The sequence below is a fragment of the Canis lupus genome, chromosome 25, assembly GCF_048164855.1.
Source record: "Canis lupus baileyi chromosome 25, mCanLup2.hap1, whole genome shotgun sequence".
In the NCBI taxonomy this organism is placed as follows: domain Eukaryota; kingdom Metazoa; phylum Chordata; class Mammalia; order Carnivora; family Canidae; genus Canis; species Canis lupus.
In genome coordinates this window covers 25,789,177-25,809,298 of record NC_132862.1, presented here as the reverse complement: position 1 = coordinate 25,809,298, position 20,122 = coordinate 25,789,177, and the positions used below count along the sequence as shown (strand labels likewise).

Here is a 20,122-nt window from a genome sequence, read left to right as displayed (position 1 = left end):
GTATATGTATTTACATAAGCTCGATCTGATCTCCTTGTGATAGGGCATGATTAGACAAGTCCTTAGCTTGGTTGCTTAGCCCAAAGAGCCTTGAAAAGTTCAATCTAAGATTTTTATTTTTTGATTCTTTATGAAAAGTTCTAGCAGAGTGGATTTAAAAGAGCCTGTATGATCACTATTTTTGCTGCACTTATATAAATAATCAGTCCAAATTTATTGAAACTGGACTCAATTTGCAAACAAATTAGTCTTGATAGAAACTTGATAGATAACTGTAGTTATCTTGATAGAAATGGGATGATTATAGAGAAAAACTAGGTTTCAGTAACACATCTTTGTGGACATCAGATCCTACTGCTGTTAATTTCTTTAAAGTTTTATTTTCTACTTATACACTGGACTGGATCCTGAATACTTCTAGTTTCCTCCAATATCTGGCTAGAACTCTCCAAACTAACATTTACAATTTTGTCTTCTGATTTGGAATCACTATGAAAATAAAACTGCCCTTTTCCTAAAGTCATGCAAACTAAAGCCAGACAACTGGATACAAACTTCAGGGAAACCACCAAGAGCTCATGTAAGAACAATGTGCCTGTTGCTATGTGGTCACCCAGCAAGATAACCAGAGACATCCAAACTGCAAACCAGGAAAAATCTATCAGATTGTTACTCTTGCCCTCACTCCATCTGAAGATAATTTGAATCCAACATCTAGAAATTTTCTCAACTGGCTTCTCTCCAAACTCAAGACACTGCACTTAGAATTTTCTTGAACTATTATCTTCCTTCTTTTGTTTTCATTGAAATGTCTCACTAAATATCTGACAGCTCACAGCATAGAGAGGCCGAATTTAGGTGGAAGTTCACCTGTAGCACTGCCTCTTTATTTTTTTTTTTAAAGATTGTATTTATTTATTCATGAGAGACACAGAGAGAGAGGCAGAGACACAGGCAGAGGGAGAAGCAGGCTCCCTGCAGGGAGCCTGACATGGGACTCCATCCCAGGTCCCCAGGATCACACCCTGGGCTGAAGGTAGCGCTAAACTGCTGAGCCACTGGGGCTGCCCAGCACTGCCTCTTAAAATAAAACATCCTCACCTTCATCCAGTCCCAAGTCATCGTGAAGATGTAATTGTTAATACATTGTCTTATGCCTATGTAAATACCTTTTAAAAAACTGAAACCCAGTTAATTTATTTGGTTGGTTAAATGTTGGCACACGGGAATCTCCTCTGGGAATTTTTCAATCTTTGGCTATTGTCCTCCTTAGTTCATATTTACCTCTCTAATATGCTGCACACTCTCAAGGGTTTTGAAGGTCTGTCAGCAGCCACTCACAGGCCAAACGGTATCCATCAGGATCAGACAACTGGATAGAATCAATAATAACCACATAAATGATGAAGATGATGAACAGCCTGAGCCTGATGACTCAACTAATGGCCAGCCTGAGCCTGATGACTCAACTAATGGCAACAGCAAAAATGTGATTCTTCAGCCTGAGTACATCAACAGTGGAAACTGAAAATACTATACTGGTTGATCAGAACAACCAAAAAGGGAAGAACTGTTTTAAAAAAAAAAAAAAAAAAATTGAAAAAAAGGAGAACAGCCTTGAAAATTCCGAGCAGACAAAACCGGTTTAGTCAAAGCTCAATAGAGCTTATCTGGTGAAACCAACTTGACCTAGATAATTTCCTGTCCTATGCCTCCAGAAATCGTAAGCAAAACTTAAAACTGTTTCCCAAGGTTTATATGAGGTAATCCCACTAACCAATTCCCTATCATTTAAGAAAAAGTTAATCCTCTGATCACTGTGAAGAAGAAACAGTCACTGACTTCTTAACTGTGTTAAGTCGCTTGGTAACAATATACGCCCAGAGCCTCATTCCCTTTTTGGGCTCCTGGTTTCACAGTCGTCTCTTCGGTGCGTGCACAGTAAACTGCTACTTTCAAGTTGCTACTTGAGTGGTTCACTGGTTTTCCTCCTGCTCTTTCTGGACTTCGGACCGCACGCCCCCGTCTGCCCACCACCTGCGTTCAGGAAACAGCAGCAGTCTAAGAACGCCCCCCACTATGCTGATGCGTCTCCGAAGGTGGCCGCCAATGCGCAGACTGGAAACCCAGCTTCCCACGTGGAAGAGGATGGGGTAGGCAGCCCAACGGGCCCCCGGAGGCCCTCGCTCCACGGAGATGGGCGAGGATGCACGCCCGTTTCCCCCCTGCGGAAGTGATCCGCGATAGCCCGGCTCACCCTCAGGACGGAAAAGGGAGGGAAAAAGAGCCCTTTCAGAGCAGATTTACCCCAAAACCCCTCCCCAGACGGCTAAAGGAACCCACGCCGCCAGCGCGGCCGCCCCGCTCTCCGACCTCAGAGCGCCGGCCCCTCAGGACCACTACCTACAGTCTCCAGCCGCTCCGCAATGAAAACTTCCCGCCACCAGGCTTTCCTCTTTCTCCAGCCGCGAGCATCCGCCCTTCCGGCGAGGTGCCCTCCACCAATTGCAAGGGACAGCCTTCTCTAATTGGTGAAGGGGTGTGGCCACTAGGCGCGTCACCGAACAAGGCCAGCGGTGATTGGTCTGTGTCGGGGGCGGGCTTAGCCAATGGGAAGCAGCCTTGAAGCGCGGGTGGGGGGTGGCTGCGTGTTTCCGGAAGACGTGGCGGCTCTCCCCGGGGCTGTTTCCCGGCTTCTTTCCTCCCGACTTTGCTTCACGCCCTGGACGCCCCGCGGTGCTGTGGCCGCTGCCCTCCCTGCTGCAGCCATGATCTCCTTAACAGACACCCAGAGTAAGCGCTCGCCCCGGGGTCCCCGCCTGGAGCCTCGCACAGCCGTTGCTCGAGCCCGTCTCGGCCGCCCACCCGCCCCTCGGTCCGGGTCAATGAATGAAGCTCGGCGTCGGGGGCGGCGGCCTGCTGGACTGAGCTGGGGACGCGGGACCTGGAGGGCTGCCTGGAGGGGGCGGGAGCTGGATTGGCGGTGGCTGGCCTGGCTGGGGGGAGGGGGGAAGCCTTCGCTGAGTGTCGGTCCTGCCCCGGGGTCTCGCCGCTCTCGCTGCCGGGGAGATGGGCGCTTTGTTCCCGCAGATGGCCGCGAGAGAAAGTTGGGTGCGCGGTGCGCGGTGCCCGGGGCTCACTCTGGGGACGTTTGTGCGCATCACAGACTTGGGGTCCTCTACAAGTCACTGGCCGCTTGTTTGGGAGATGGTATTTTAAATGTCATCTATTTTAGGTGTTGGGTTTGTGTGTGTGTGTGTGTGTGTTTTAATATGCTTACACTTAAACATTTTGAATATTTTGCCTTTTACCACCTCTGGAAACAACTTCCCAAAAATTCCTTGAAACGACTTCACTTTTCTACGCCTCACCTTTCCACAGTAGTAATAATCAGTGAAACGATTGCTTTCCTTCATGTTGTGTATTGTGCTCTGCGGCTTTTCATTATTTTAGCATCTCTTTGTGCCGGAGATAGAGTTCCCTAGGCGTATCTTACGTCTAAGGTTAGCATTACTGTTTCCTTTTATTTCATTGTAACATTCCTACTTTTCTACCCTATTGTCAGCTTTTATCATTTTCGTATTTACATATCTGCCCAACCGTGTGGGTCCTATCTTTTAATGGTCATGATAGTTTTTTTTCGTCTCACTTTATCTGCCACGGTCTTCATTTTTTATTCTGCTTAGCTTTGATTTTCAAGATTTTAAGAACTAAACAGTCTATTAAAGTGGAGTCTTAAGGTTTGGATTGAAGTCATGGATGACTTGAACTTGAGAGAGCCTCTAAGGTCATATATATATATATACACACACACACACTACCTCCCCAATCAGGCTCCTCATTCTGTGGTTGGATAGGTCTGCACCTTAGAGCCACCTGCACTGACCGAGGAATGGTACCCATTTTGTTTGTTGGCCTCACCTGTTGTGATCAGAAGATACATAAAGTCGGGATCCCTGGGTGGCGCAGCGGTTTGGCGCCTGCCTTTGGCCCAGGGCGCGGTCCTGGAGACCCGGGATCGAATCCCACGTCGGGCTCCCGGTGCATGGAGCCTGCTTCTCCCTCTGCCTATGTCTCTGCCTCTCTCTCTCTTTCTCTCTCTCTCTTTGTATGACTATCATAAATAAAATAAAAAAAAAGAAGATACATAAAGTCCTTTTTTTTTTACTGTTATAATAGAAACTAGCAATCATATAAAGACATTTCTTTTGATTTTACCAAGTGCTTTCATATAAATCATTAAACTGAATTTTTATAAGAGTCTTATAAGGCAGGGAGAAATATATCTCTTTTATAAATTAAAAGAGACTCAAAAGAAATTCAACGTATGGTCGTAAGGAAAGTGACAGAAAAAGGCTTTATCCCAGGTCTGCTGGCTCAGAAACCTTTGTGTTCACTGTACCCTTCCAGCATCGAAGAAAACTAGATACAAACTTTGAGATTTGTCTTAGAATAGTGTGTTTTTTTATGGCAAGGATAGATAGCAACAGTAGATATTTATCCTATAAAGTTATGCATTGATTTTTTTTGAGGGATTGTGTAGTATATTGAGTCCATTGTCTTTGTGATAGTGTTTTGTTCCTCTTGACTGAAACCCAAACTTTAAATTGTCCAAGAAAATAAGAATTGTATACCCAAATTGCTAGAACTTATTTCTAATTCTGCTAATTAGAGAAAGCACTTAGTCTCTGCACAGCTTTTCTAACTGTAAAATATTATTTTTCCTTTCTATCTGAGTCTGATTATTACATAGATTAAAAATACGAACTTTTTATTTATGCTTTGCAAAGAGATTCTCTTCTATTGAAGACTTCTTATAGAGACAAGCATCTGATTTACATTCTTCCAAAATCCAGAACAAAGGGATTGGGTTGAAATATGGGCAAATTACAGAGCATTCTCCTTCATTAAATTGATGAAGAAGACGAAATTATATTCTTTATTATTTGCCAAATGTTTTAGGTAGGACAATGGATTGGAACACAAAACGATTAGTTTAACTGCAGAAATTGGCCATCATTCAAGTGATTTGCAAAGATTATTCTGGTATTCTGATTCTGGGAGAGGGTGACTGAGCACCGAACAGAATAAAAAGCAATTCATGATTGTTTTAAGGGGTTCTATAATAGCACTCTCCCCATCCCTCTCCATAAAAACACAAGATTTATTCAGAGGGACAGAGTAGGGTAGTTCCCATGCTGCCTCTAGATCTTTACTTCATTATGTCACATTGCCTGAAATTCTCCCATGATCTTCAGTTGAGTTGTTCGATTTGGTTGATATTCAGTTGAGTTCCTTACTATGAAATTTTCTATTTTTTAAAAGGCATAGAAGGAAAGAGAAAGCTAATATTAAAATTTTCAAATAAGGGATCCCTGGGTGGCTCAGTGGTTTAGCGCCTGCCTTTGGCCCAGGGCGCGATCCTGGAGTTCCGGGATGGAGTCCCACATCGGGCTCCCGGCATGGAGCCTGCTTCTCCCTCCTCCTGTGTCTCTGCCTCTCTCACTCTCTCTCTATGCCTATCATAAATAAATAAATAAATAAATCTTCAAAAAAATTTCAAATAAGATATAAAAATGCTAACAGTGATTGCTGTTAGATTAAGCATCTTTCCTTATAAAATTTTCGTGTTTTTTTATTTCAGACAAATTTTATTAAATTGCTTTTATCTGATTATTCTTTAAAGAAAAAACCCACATATATAGGCAAGAGGAATGCAGTTTTGATAGTTGCACAGCGAAAGATAAATTTATTTTACTAAGTATGATTCTGGTGGTGAATAGGCAGCTCTGTGTAGGGTTTTATTAACCAGGGGGCTTATGAATGTGTAGGCACCGGGAAGATGGGAATTCAGGATGTGAGGAAGGGCACAGTGAGGCCAGTTAGAAACTTTTGGTCCGTTTAAGCCGGGAAATACTTGGCAACATCATGCCAGTACCAGTTCTGGCAAATATGTAATAGGCAAATATCTCCTCCTGGGCTACACTGGGTGAAATAGTACCAATATTTTGGTGCCCATGCTACAGTTGTAAGCTGTGGAGTCCAAAACTGAGTTTGAATTCTAGCCTGACTCCACACAACCACCACTTTTCCTGCCCAACAGCCTACCTTACTACCCCCTGCTACACACACACACACACACACACACACACACACACACATATACATTTGATTCTATGAGCAAGGATAAGTTATGAAACTCTGAGTCCATGAAACATAGAGCTGGTACCATTTTCACCTCACAGTTTTGTTAAAGGAATTATAACATATTTGTATAAACATTGCAGTGGATGGGAAACCATATCCAGATATTGTCTCTTTTCACTGCAGTTGATTTTTAATACTTCTACTAATTCCTACTTAGTTGTTAGATGACAAACCAATCCTGTTAAACTTGAGTCACCCAAAGATGATTCCCCTAGAAGTTCCGTATGCTCTAGTGCCCTTGAGTTTTATTTAATTAAATATAGTTAACCTGAAAAAAAATTCTGTGGGAAACAGTGTGATGTAATAGTTAAGCACAGGGTCTGAGTTCAAATACTTAACCAGAAGTGTGATTCTAGACAGAGTCATTTCTCTAAACCTCAAGTTGCTCCATCTCTAAAATGTTGTAGTCACACCTACCTTGCAATAGTGTCAGGAGGATTAAATTACATAAGGCTTGTAAAGTACCTCATAATGGATAATTCATGGCAAATTAACAGTACATAGTAGGTATACTTCAATATAATTTACTTTTGATGAACAAACATCTCAAAATGTTGGAGGTGCCTGGGTGGCTCAGTTGGTTAAGCATCTGACTCTTGATTTTGGCTCAGGTCATGAGATCAGCCCTGAGTTGGGCTCCCCGCTCAGTGCAGAACCTGTTTGCAATTCTTTGCCTCTCCCTCTGCCCCCCTCCCACTCCTTCTAAAGTAAATAAATAAAATCTTGGGGAAAAAAAAAAGATTTATATGTAATCATTAGGATGATTTATGAAAAGGTAGAAATTAGTCATATTCAAATAACTCAACTGCCAGTGACTAAATCCTAACTACTAAATTGTTAAAAGATGGAATTTTAATTGTTCCTTTGTCCATATTTTCCTCTAGGAAATTATATCTGACAGCTAAACAGTTATTTGATCAATTGTCTTAAGGGATTTAAGCATGAAAGCATTAGCCATTTTCATAGGATTTTGTGTTTGTGGAATAAACTCATCAGTATATTTATAAACCAGTACCTGAATTCTTTTAGACTAACTTTGGGGGAAAAAAAGGTAGTTGGAAAGGAAGCAGTAGTTAACTATAAATTGAGGAGGTGGGGGATGTAGAGAAAGGTATATGATAGAAGTTTTCAACTCATCAGAACATTTTCCAGGGCTTAAAAATTTTTTGAGTAGCTATGACCTAGATTTTGGCTTTCTGGAGCCAATGCCAAAAAGTTAAGTAACAGACCAGAAATCATTAATAGTGTATTTAAAATAGGGTTTCCAAAAATATGGTTTCTGCTGTTTCATTATTTCATGCGGATAGTCTGTGTCTAGGTAAAATAACGATTGGTAAGTATTTCCTGAGAGCAAAACTAAAATGACCAAGGGGGTGACTTTGTGGCTTATGCTTTTAGGATTAACAGAAAAGGACAACTGTAATCTTAGAAAGTTAAGAATCCTCAGGCTAAAAAGATAAGACCAACAGAATGTAAAGGTAATAAAATTACTAGTGTTTTATATTAAGGATGAACATAAACATCAGTGCTTACACTTTTTTTTACCACCGTACACTCAGTACGTAGAAGAGATTCTGGCATCTAGGAGTTGATCAACAATTTTTTGTATTTGAATGAAAAGAGTAAAACCTCAGAATATTAATATTCAGTAGAACTGTTCTTTGAAACTTTTGGAGAGCGGATTTTAGGACTTAATACACTAAATGCATTAATGGGTTCATGGTTTAGATAATTTATAGAAGATAAATCCATACCATCAAGAAGTTAAAAGTAATGCCTAACCTCCTGAAAATTAACTTATGAGGAGACACTAATGTGATTCTCAAAATATTGCCATTGTGAGAAGCAGTATATCATGGAGTAGAGTATATTGTGCCGACCTACGGTAGCATTACCACTGAGTTAAAGAAGGAATTAATTTAAGAAGGGAAAGGAGTAACTGTAGATATTGTGCATATAAATAATAGTCATTGAATATGAAAGGACATAAATAGTAAAAGAAAACCCTTATACTTAGGTCTGATGCCAATGGAGTTCTTGGGAGGGAAAAAATATATAATCAAAGGTTTAGAATCCTGATTATCTTTCCTGTGTTTGTTTATGAGAAGTGCTATCTTTCATACAAGGATAGAAATGTCCATTTATATTTTAAATTTTGGAGTTGTTTGCTGATGTTAATTTATTATAGAGCTTAATGAATGTCATAAAGTTAACCTGCAATGTGGAGGACCTATTTTCTTATATCAACCAAAAGAAAAACTGAAAAATTGTCTTACTTAGTTTACGGGGATCTTAATGTAACTTTTGTTTTTCTCTACCCTTAACTATATAACTTATATTGCAGAAATTGGAATGGGATTAACAGGATTTGGAGTGTTTTTCCTGTTCTTTGGAATGATTCTCTTTTTTGACAAAGCACTACTGGCCATTGGAAATGTGAGTTTTTCAATAGATATTTTAAGTAAATCCATAAGGAAACTGTAATTAAAATGAATAATTGCCTGCTATTAAATTTGAGGGAAGTAATTCACTGTTACTCAGGTATTACCTTCTCTTTACATCAGAAATAAGGCTCCTGGGTGGCTCAGTCAGTTAAGCATCCTCCTTCTTCTTAGGTCATGATACCAGGGTCCTGGGATCAAGCCCCACATTCATCCAGGCTCCCTGCCCAGCGGGGAGCCTGCTTCTCCCTCTGCCTGCTGATCCCCCTGCTTGTGCACTCTCTCTCTCTCTGTCAAATAAGTAAAATTTTAAAAAAGAAAACTATTTAAACAAAAGGTAAGCATTTAGAGATTTTTGAATGACTACTCTGTTGAGTGTTGGTTATGTAATATCAATGGATTAAATCCAGGCTGCCTCTAGATAGGAGTTCAAAATAGGTGACTTGGTAGCCCCCAAATTTCTTAATATGTTTGACTTAAAACATATGACTTGAAACATTTGGTTCAGTAGTATAAAACAAACAGATCTTTAAAACCCATTTAAACCTTTTAATATATCTGTATATTAACAGCCGACTTGCCAAGAAAGGTGTGTGTGTTGTGTATTTGGAATGTGCTTTGTTGTCCATTGTGAAGATTGTACAAGAGTTCTAGAGATAAATCATAACCTTTTTAAGAAGACAACAAAGTTAATGAATAATATTAAATATCTTTGAAGTGTATATTACCAATTACCATAGGGCTTTTAATTGGAAATTAGAATATATAAAGGATAACTAATCAAATTTATATTTTAATTAATAATATAAGGAGCACTGCTATTTGAGCCTATGAACCTTAACCATTAGGCTCAGTCAGTACTTGGTTAAAATTTTCATTCAAGGTAGTTACAAAAAAAGGCAAGTATTAGGAATAAAACCTGGGGGAAAATAAGCTTTTAAGAGATCACCATTTCTTGCTCACTCTCTGAAAACATACAAAATATATGTATATTTGAGAATATACAACTTTATTTTTATTTCTGCTGCCACCAGATATTCTGGGATTAGTAAGACTAGAATCCTTTTCCTGGCTTTACATAGTTTCTCCTATCAGCTTAGCCATGTCAGTATTTTTCCCATCCATAGGCACTCCTGTAGCCTGTGGTGAAGTGTGCAGAACCAGGAGTACCTCCAGGTGGCATATTTTTATGACCAGCCTTCCTCTTTTGCCCAAACACTCATCTGCATAACTAAAGCCGTCTCCATTTAGCTTGCCTGGGAGAACCATTGCATATGTACATGCCCATTGATAACATTTGATCTTTCTTTGGTTCTTTTTCTCCATTTAATCAAAAAAGAAGAGGACTGAGAAGAGTGGAATCCAACTTCAACTTTCACATGCTTAACCCACTCCTTGATTCTACCTCTTGGCGTGCATCCTCAGTTCCACAAGCCAGTTGCCCACACTAAGAGCCAGATGTGCTGCTTTTTATATTAAGCTTTGACCTTGCTTTTCAGAGTTATGCAGTATGGTTAACTACTTTTTCTACCTCCCTTTTTCTTTCTCTTCTAGGTTTTATTTGTGGCTGGTTTGGCTTTTGTCATTGGTTTAGAAAGAACATTCAGATTCTTCTTCCAAAAACATAAAATGAAAGCTACAGGATTTTTCCTGGGTGGAGTATTTGTAGTCCTTATTGGTTGGCCTTTGATAGGCATGATCTTTGAAATTTATGGATTTTTTCTCTTGTTCAGGTAAGGCAATTATTTTCTTTTACTTTTTCTCCTTTAATAAACCAGTATGTCAAATAATTATTACAAAAACCCAGATATTTGCATTGGCATGGGTACAAAGACCATAATTTTCTCAAATGGATTTTTGTTTACATTGAATCTTTTATTGAGTCTTACTAGATAATTCAGTCAGCTACAAAAATGTTTATAAAACCTAGATATTTGCCAATAGAATATATATTATCTTATAATTTCAACGCAATAAAATTCGTTTTATTGGGGTTTCAAGGCACTGTCTTTCTGTTAAGGCACTTTGCTATTTTTATCAGCTAAACAATGATACATACATATATGCATACAGCATTTTAATACATCGCACCTGATACTGCATAATTATTGCCACTTGGTGACAATTCGTTTAGTACATATTTAATACTGAATACACTATGGTAGATTTTGATCAGTTAACATTTACAAATGCTAGTTGCCAAGTGAATAAACAGTAGTCTATGTGAGAAAATACCTTTAAATAAGGTTGGTTTAATTATTTATTCAAGAAATGTATATCCTTTGTCTTCTATCTGCCAAACGCCATTTTATTCATGGGAGAATGAATTAGTATCAAATATACTTTAGAGAATCTCTCACTTCTGATATGGGAAAGAGACAAAAAGATACCAGCAGGATATAGTAGTAATGCGTGATAGGTGTATAAGCAAAATACTATAGGAGTATAATTAAGAAAGAGATCAAATTCAGGGAGAGGTAAGAAACATTACCACTAAAGGTAACATTTGAAATGTGAAGTCTCTAAGACATTTAAAATTTTAACTGGATCCTTTCTTTTTTCTTGGTTAGCTGTTGATTTTGATAATAAAGAATCTTTAAGTTCTGAGAACCTTTTTCCTTCTTCCAGGGGCTTCTTTCCTGTGGTCATTGGCTTTATTAGAAGAGTGCCAGTCCTTGGATCCCTCTTGAATTTACCTGGAATTAGATCAGTAAGTTATCATGTATTAGAAATAAAATTTTTAAACCATCAATATCAAGAATAATATTCTTTGATGCTTTCTACTCCTAGAAATACAAGTAATTGATACCTAATTAATAATAAGTTTTTTTATTATGATATAAATTGTCACGTCACCATAGATCATGGTTACCATGAATACCAGAGAAAATCATCATTGCTAACCATAAAAAAACCTGAAATTGATTTCCCTACATCCATTTTTAATACTATCGGTTTTTTTACTTTAAATGTAATTCAGGTTGGTATGCTATGCTACCTTTTTTTTTAGTTCAAGACATTTTTCAATTAACTTTTACATGATTTCTAATTTTAGAAGCTATTATGTAAAAAGGACATCATTATTTCTAATAAATATTTTCTTTCTTAGACTGTGTCACCAAATAGCGTGCATTAAGACAATTAAATCAAGCACTATTATACTGGAAGTCAGATGATAAAATTCTGTTCCCAGCTCTCTACAGTTTGAAAGATCTCATTAAATCTCTTCCTCCAAATTGGGCCATCAACTTTCTAAAGTTGTTTACAGATGTTTGTAGATGTTTCTAGAGAGAGAATCCATAGCATTTACTAGATTATCAGCTAAAGGATGGCTTACCCACTGAAGAATGAATAGGTTTTGCTGTAAGACAAAATCTCATTTCCAACCTCAAGTCGATTTTAGAGTCAGAATTTTACAGCCTAGGGGCACTTGGGTGGCTCAAGCCAGTTAAACATCTGCTTTCAGCTTTTGCATTTCCCAAGGTCCTAGGATGGAGCCTCATGGTGGGCTCCCTGCTCAACGGGGAGCCTGCTTCTCCCTCTCCTTCTTCCCCTCCCTGCCCCACTCATTCTCTCTCTCTCTCTCAAATAAAATCTTAAAAAAAAAAAAAAAAATACAGCCTAGGTAACAACCTAGATATTTGAAGTTACCTTTGGAGAGAGATTGTTGTGCTTTCTCTCCACTTATATTTACCTTAAAATCCTAATGAATCCATGGTACTTTCTTTTTTTCTTTTTTCTTTTTTTTTAAGATTTTTTTATTTATTCATGAGAGACAGAGAAAGAAGAGAGAAGGAGGCAGAGGCAGGGAGAAGCAGGCTCCCCATGGAGCAGGGAATCTGATGTGGGGCTCAATCCCAGGACCCTGGGATCACGACCTGAGCCAAAGGCAGCCACTTAACCTACTGAGCCACCACCTAGGTGTCCCTCCATAGTACTTTCAAAGCAACTCTTAGTTTCATGTGCCAATCATCTATTTATAAGAAGATAAAATGTTGGAATGTGGGCTTATAGGGGGTATGTCCTGATTTCATTTGCATTAATCTCCAAACTCATACTGTATAGTCAATTTTGTTTTTACTTAATGGCTTTTGGATTCACCGAAACTTCGTTATACAGTTATAGTCATTATTCACGTCCTTAATTTAAGGATTCTTCAGTATTTGCATATATAGACACTCTATGCTGTAAATTATGTTTCCTTTTATTATTACTTCATGGTTCAGTAAAAATGTGAATAGTGAAATGAAAGGAAGGGTTAAGCGATTGCTAGATATTGATAGTGTTATGACCACTTGGGTTACATAACTTTTAATATCTCCACTAATTATTTTGTTTCAATATTCGCATCACCATCTGGAATGCTGAAGAAGGCCCAGTTGCTTTACATTTGGGGTGGAGTAGCCAAAGTAAATAACCACTTAAATTAATGTGTGTTAAAATTTATATTCAGGAGCTATAAATTTATGCTTGCCTCATTACATCTATTTTTAATGTCATTACCACTTGCAGTCTGAAGCCCAGATTACACATTTAAAGTATTTTTAGTCAATAGCTGTTGTTAATTATTGAACTTAATGGAGTTAAATCTGTTTGTTCAAAGACTACATAGGCCCAGAAGAGATCCTCAGTAATGGTCAGTTGAAATGCCTTATTGGGTTCATTAATGCATGAATGGCTGACATCTCAGCTTTTCATTTTTTAATTTTTTGTTAAGCTAGCAGTGTTAATTTCATTTTATCCAATTTTTTTGTTCATTGTGTTGTATTTCTCGTGTTGTACCCTTAAAGTCATATGCATAACATGTCATGCAAAAACTACCTTAGAAAAGAAAATTTTTTAATACACATTTATGTGTCAGGAGATGGTAGTGAGTAGTACTGGATTAATAACCATTGTCAGTCATGCCTTAAATTTCCACAAATCTTATAAAGCTGGGTTTTTTAATCAACATTTAAAATGTTGATATGTTTTTATAATGCTGTGGGTTTTCTTTTAATTATCTGTTTTTTCTTCTTGCAGTTTGTAGATAAAGTTGGAGAAAGCAACAATATGGTATAACAACGAATGAATTGAAGACTCATTTAAAATATTGTATTATTTATAAAATACTTTGAAGAATATTCAGCACAAAATTAAATTACATGAAATAGCTTGTAATGTTCTTTACAGAAGTTTAAAACGTATAGTCTACAAAGTACCAATAGCAGTTAATAAAGAGGCAATGAGATCAGGCTTCTAATCAAGTGATCTAAGAAGTCAGCAAGCAAACTAAAGGAGGTGAATCTATGTTACAATACTTATTGAAACTCTTGAAGGCAATTTTTATTGTTTATCCACAATGTGTGAAACAGCCATCCTTGGAGAACTCTGCTGCCTGTTTCTTTTCTTATATTGGAGGTGCTGGAGCACTGTAGGCATTTGCTTTTTAGAAATATCCACTGGAATGGTAAAAGTATTTCCAGTTGCGCTGTGTCTCTGAAAGTGATGCATGAGTTAGATTGGATTATGTCATTTTAATGTATTAAAACCAAGGAAAACCCAGTTTTGATGTATGAATCACTTTTTTTTTTTTTTGTAAATGTATGGTAAAAATAAAACATTTGTGGTTCTTCTGATTCTTAATATTTTAAAGCCAGATGAAAATCTGAACTAGATATTCACTGTCAGAATACGCAGAGGTCATTCTTTATAACTAAACACTCCGGAACTACTTCTACTTCCTGAGAGTCTGACCTAATTATCTGTATCCTTCGTTACATGTAAGCATCTAACAAAAACCATGAAGTAGTCTGTTACGTGCCTTGTTTCATTGGATAGTCTTTTCTTTAAGATACCAAACGATGCAAACCAAATGGATTTTTCTGTCATGGTGTAGTTTTTCTTTCTTTTTTGTTTTATTGTTTTTATTTTAGTAGTGATGTTATCATTTTACTTTTCATAAATTAAATAACTATTGATAATGTTTACTTTAAGATGTAATATGTTAAAAGGTTAAACTTATATTTGGTAAGAGCTTTTCATGTAAAGTGGAGTTTCCCTTTATTTTTAGCTTTTTCCTAACAAAAATCAATATGCATGTTGAATGCTTCATAAGATCACTCTTCATCTTGAATTCATGGAGAAAATATCTGAATTTCACATGCTAAAGTTAGTTTATTATAATTAAATGGGCTATAGTTTCTTAAAAATATGACACTAAAAAAATGTGTTGTTTTTTTCTACCATTGATGCTTGACTGACAGTGGCCATTTTTTCATTAGTAGTTTTCCGACATGGCAGCTTTTCTGGTAGATGTAAGAACACATTTCAACAGCCATAGTACTATTTGTTTTACCACTAATGATTGCACTTTTACTTTTTTAACAGTTGCAAAGCTTTTTAATGCACAAAATCATAACTGAAATTTGTGATTTTTATTTACAAACATGTCTACAAAATATATCACAGCTTATGTTATTTTAGTTAAATCTCGATGCACAGAAAACTCCCATCCTTGCTTGTCTAAAGAAGGAAAGACTTGGTATATAGTTTAATGGTTCAGTCTTGTGGATTACTGTCTTTTGGTACTGGCATTTGACTTATGACATAATCTGTGAAACTAGATGATATTGACAAAATGAGACTCCTACCTCAATAGTTCATGGAATAATAAGAGACCTAGTGTTGTGTCTAATGTTCTTCAAAAAAGTAATATCCTCATTTGGAGAGTGTCAAATATATACATATTTTGGGGATCGACTTATACAAGTTGCCCTGTAGGACTCTTATACATATTTTTGACTGATCCATATTATTTTCAGTGGCTAGATAATTCTATCTTTTTAGAACAAGAACAATATCTGCTAATGTAAGGAACATCTGTATTATTTAACTCCTTTGTAGACATGAATTTCTATCAAAATGTTCTTTGCACTGTAACAGATCTCTTTTTCAAAATCTTACTTCAGAAGTATTATTAGAAGTTGGTGTGAAGGATTTGATAATCTCCCAGTCCTTAGTAAGATTGAGAGGCTGGAGCAGTTTTCAAAGAGTCCACAAGTTAATTTCAAATGTGAGTTGGGGACTGCTTGGCAGCATTGTATATTTCTTACTCAGAACCACTGATGAGGCTCTATTTTTAAACATATTAGTCTTCTGACAGAAAGCACTGTACATTATATTGTTTCTTCCTTTCCAAAATTAGCCTTCTCTCTTTGTGACAAAAATGTACTTTGATTATTGCTATAAAGATGGAAGAAAAGGTCTAATACTACTTAGCCTTAAGTGTACCTGGCGTTGTTCAAATGTATTTTCTGTAACAGAAACATACTTGCAATGTTTTTCATTTCCCCTTATAAATTGTAATTCCTGAAATATTGCTGCTTCAAAAAGTCTCACAGTCAGAGTATATGACCTAACAATTGAATATTGTAAATACACTTGTCTTACCTCTCAATAAAAGGGTACTTTTCTATTAATTGGTGGTTGTCTTAGCTCGGGCTGCTATAACAAAATTCTGTAGGCTGGGTGGGTTAAACAGATCTTTATTTCTCACAGTTGTAGATGCTGGGAAGTCCAAAAGAATCTGAGGATAAATTCAGTTATTGTTGAGGATGCTCTTTGTGGCTTGCAGATGACTGCCTTCTTGCTGTGTCCTCATATGGCAGAGAGCTTTAGTCTCTTCATCTTCTAAGGACACTAAGCACATCATGGGGAGGTTCATCTTCATAATCTCATCTAAACTGAATTGCTTCCCCAAAATCCCACCTCCAAATACCCTCATATTGGTGGTTAGGGTTTCAACATACTAATTTGGGGAGAATATATATTCAGTCCTTAACAGTGGTCAACTGTATATTTATGATGGAATTCTAAAAACTAGCATTGCATAATACCTCATTTTTTTTAAATTAGCCTTATATGCAGTTTTCCTTTTTTCATAAAATAGTCATCACATTTTCCATTGCCAAATTGTTTAAATGTAATCATAAATAGAAATGGATGCCAGGTTTTAAAAAAAAAAAAGTGGACAGTGAATTTAGAAATAGTGGAGGAATGTTTCTTTTTTTCTCAAAATGGAAAGAATAGTCCAATATTGAAATCTTTGTGACAAAACTACTTCAATGTTTTGATTATAAATTTTGGTAATGCTAAAAATCACTGGCCGTGTCTACCACTTAAAGTACCCAGTAAGTACCTATTGAATCTAGTACTTGAACTGCAAGCAGGTCTTGACTATTGCCTGGTGAACCAGAAATCTTAAATCTGTTTTACAGACCTCTTTCTGACCTTGTCCTCCGTACTGAAAGTTTCCCACCTTTACCCTTCTGCTACCTGTACCCCATGTAAGAGGTAGGATACAAAAGTAGAGTGCCTGGCACACTTTTCCACCACCTTACCTTTACTAGCTCTCAAGACCTAATCAAGAATAGTTCACTTCTATCATGTCTTTCTTGATCTGCTATAGCAAAATAGCTGGTCCATCCTTGTCCTCTCATAGAACTTTTCACTTGTCTATATTACTTGGTTACAGAAAAGAGATTCTCGAGGTTCTAAGTCTTAAGTAAAAGGAAGACCGTAAACACAGCAATGAATGGGGAGTTTAATTTTTGGATAGCAGGACTTCTCTGTGCCCCTGAATCTGACTGGTAGCCTTCTGAGGAAGTTACTTCTGTTCGTGAGCCTGCTGGTCTATGGGGCAGACCAGCCCGGGCATAGAATTAAGCCAAAGTAGAATATTGAACCAATTGAGCTCATTCATATCATACCAAAATCCTTCATTCTGTCATCAAAGAAGTAATTTGCAGTTTTTATTATCATAATAGCCATATTATCCATGTAACTTTACCCAAGATAGGAACTGTTTTCTATATGAACACAATACTAAAAAAAAAAAAAAAAAAAAAGAACACAATACTCACTAATCTTGGTAAATTTACAACTTGAACAGTGGCCATTATTCTATAAGGACCTGGGCATGCTCCAGTCAACTGGAAGAATTCAGATAAAGTCAGTGATACAGGCAAAATGTTCCCCATTGACTATATGCCTTTAAAAAGGGTTTATCTTAATTTGTCCAGTGCCCATTACCTGGTCATAATGTCAGCAGAACAAAATTCAGTGGTCTTATCTGTCAAGGCTTTTATCAAGTAACTTTTCTGAGCCCACATCTAAGTTTGGACCTGTAAAAGCCCTGACGTTGTCATTTAACAAAATCCTATTAGGAGGCAATGCCATTTTAGACAAATGCATTCTAGCACATTGCTTTTGATAAGACTACAATATTGATAATCTGTCAAAACCATTCTCACTGCTGCATATTATACTGAATATGGCAGTTTTGATGGAAAGCATCTACTTGTGAATTCATTACTGAAACTTTTATAAACAAACTACATCATATGTTTATCCTTAGAGTTGTAAATTCAGAACACAGTTTTATCGGTGACTCATTTTCCTGTCCCTCTTTCTAAAATGTTTCTGATTTTTTGGTACTGAGAGGGGGAGATCGGCATTTTGCTTGTTTGTTAGGTGACCTAGCAACTGGGTTTCACTTACAAGTTCCTTTGAGACAAACACATGTATAATTTTATTTCTTTTATTGTCCTTTTCTTTGGAAGTTGCTGTAATGCCGTGAAATTAAATCCTAAAATCGTGAAGTCTGACATTTAAAAAATACTAGATTTTATCCAGTTTTGGTGTTAATCTATTAGTCCTTAGTTTTTAATCTTTCCCCTCTCCTAAGATTGTTGGAAACACTACAGTAACAGCTTTGGCTCCTTCTGGCTTGATTTATGCCTTAAAGGGAGTAAAGTTTCTACCTACAGACTACTTTTCTCATTTACTAACCAAACTTCAGTGTTCATGTCTTCACAGGCTGGTAAGTCTAAATATCAAGTGCTCAAATCCCAATCTCTCTTACAAAAGTATTTGCAGATACCAAGTTTATCTGTTCTCTCCCCAAACTCCTTGATATTTCTATGGCTAGCCATTCTCCCAGCTACACAGACTCCAAAGTTTCATTTTTATCACTAATATCCTCTAAATCTTTACTATTCGAAATATCCTAGGATCAGTAGAGTAATATCTATCAGCATCACCTGGGAGTTTATTACAAATGCAGAATTTCAGTGGCTCAGACAGTTGAGTGTCTACCTTAGGCTCAGGTCATGATCCCAGCATCCTGGGATGGAGCGTCGCCACCCCCACCCCTGCCGCTCAGCGGGGAGCCTGCTTCTCCCTATCCTTCTGCCCCTCCTACCTGTTCATGCTCTCTCTCAAATAAATAAAATCTTTAAATAGAAAAAGAAAAGAAATGCAGAATTTCAGACCTCATCCCACTTGTACTAAGTCAGAATCTACAACATTCCCAGGTGATTCACATACATATTAATTCCTGAGGAACTACTAACATTTAGAGGAAAGGGATTATCTTTCTTATTTACAATAGCTTAGCATATGGTGAGTATTCAGGTCCTTGTTCAGTATCTGCCTATATATGTAACTGTTTCACCTGGATATCGACATTCTTTGCATCCTTTCCCTGTCACATTCTACACATTTCTTCTTGCAGTTACCTTCTTTTCAGCATCATCAATGTCTCCTCCTGATCATCTCCATCAGCATATGTGTTATGCAAATGGTTTGTTAGTTGTCATTAGAGGAAGCCGACAAACCTGATTTTAGCAGGACACTGCAGGTGGTATCACCATCCTGGAATCTGACTTCAGCACTGTAGGCAGTATTGCCCCCACAAACAGGCTTACCACAACCACTGCTGCACCAGAAAATGTTTCTCCTGATTCCAACTTCATCCAAGCTCCCAATTTCCCATCTGAGGCAGCGTGTCTGATTGGGGAAGCCTGTTTCATATACCCACATCCTACCTGTTAGGGTTGCTGACAAAGTAAGTGTCTGGCATTTTCACCTTGTACAATGAAGGAAGCCTCTGCCTCCCACAGAGATTCAAAATTCCATAATTCATAATTTAAGGCATTTTAGGAATTCCTTAAAAATGAAAGGGTTCAGATATTACCAAAAGGCAAAAAAATAATACGCTTCCACTACTCTCAAATATCTCATCTTTAAAAAAAAAAAACAAAAACTTCATTTTCCTTTCCTCCTTTTAGTGAAATGTAGTGAGGCTAACTTAAAAATGCTGAACTCATCCTTATTTCCTTATATTCTATTTCACTAACAACACACTCCAATCTAGCTTATGTTCTTAAAAACCTTCATATTTCCAAATCCAGTGCACACTTCCTGGTGCTCATCTGACATGACCTCTCAACAGTGTTGGATATTCTGTTGGCTTCCATGGTCTTGTGACCTCTGAGAATTTAACTTTTTTTTTTTTTTTTTTCTGATGGCTTCACCTCAATTTGCTTTCCTGGCTCTCCCTCTGCTCATCTCTAGATGTTTGTTTTCAGAGCTCTTCCCTCTCATCTGTCCTTAACTCCATTCACTTTCTAAGCGTTCTTGTTCAATCCCAA

General features: G+C 37.5%; 2 protein-coding genes across 10 annotated transcripts in view; one reads left to right on the top strand and one right to left on the bottom strand.

The window, feature by feature from the left end:
* The window catches only part of RECQL (RecQ like helicase), a 46,216-nt gene extending 43,679 nt beyond the window's left edge, over positions 1 to 2,537 (bottom strand). For 2 of the 9 annotated variants that reach the window (XM_072798716.1, XM_072798725.1), the window contains exons 1-2: positions 2,408 to 2,537; positions 1,285 to 1,372 (exon numbers count right to left, since the gene is read on the bottom strand). The gene's annotated coding sequence lies outside the window, so the exon portion shown is untranslated. Of the gene's footprint in view, positions 1 to 1,284; positions 1,428 to 1,457; positions 1,816 to 1,842; positions 2,038 to 2,403 lie in introns of those variants that run through there. The other 7 variants (XM_072798717.1, XM_072798721.1, XM_072798718.1 and 4 more) reach the window with 7 other exon arrangements.
* An 80-nt stretch (positions 2,538 to 2,617) lies between these two features.
* On the top strand, positions 2,618 to 16,108 carry GOLT1B (golgi transport 1B). The gene is made up of 5 exons (XM_072798726.1): positions 2,618 to 2,793; positions 8,552 to 8,643; positions 10,203 to 10,381; positions 11,277 to 11,358; positions 13,671 to 16,108. Exons 1-5 carry the CDS (start codon positions 2,769 to 2,771, stop codon positions 13,707 to 13,709), a joined length of 417 nt encoding a protein of 138 aa, XP_072654827.1. The 5' UTR covers positions 2,618 to 2,768; the 3' UTR covers positions 13,710 to 16,108.
* The last annotated feature ends 4,014 nt before the right edge of the window (positions 16,109 to 20,122 follow it).

Bases quoted from the DNA above. Each gene is read 5' to 3' on its own strand.
- GOLT1B (XM_072798726.1), top strand. From the start codon at position 2,769: ATGATCTCCTTAACAGACACCCAGA. The intron at 8,644-10,202 runs GTGAGTTTTTCA...TTTCTCTTCTAG, and splicing joins CACTACTGGCCATTGGAAAT to GTTTTATTTGTGGCTGGTTT. The intron at 11,359-13,670 runs GTAAGTTATCAT...TTCTTCTTGCAG, and splicing joins ATTTACCTGGAATTAGATCA to TTTGTAGATAAAGTTGGAGA.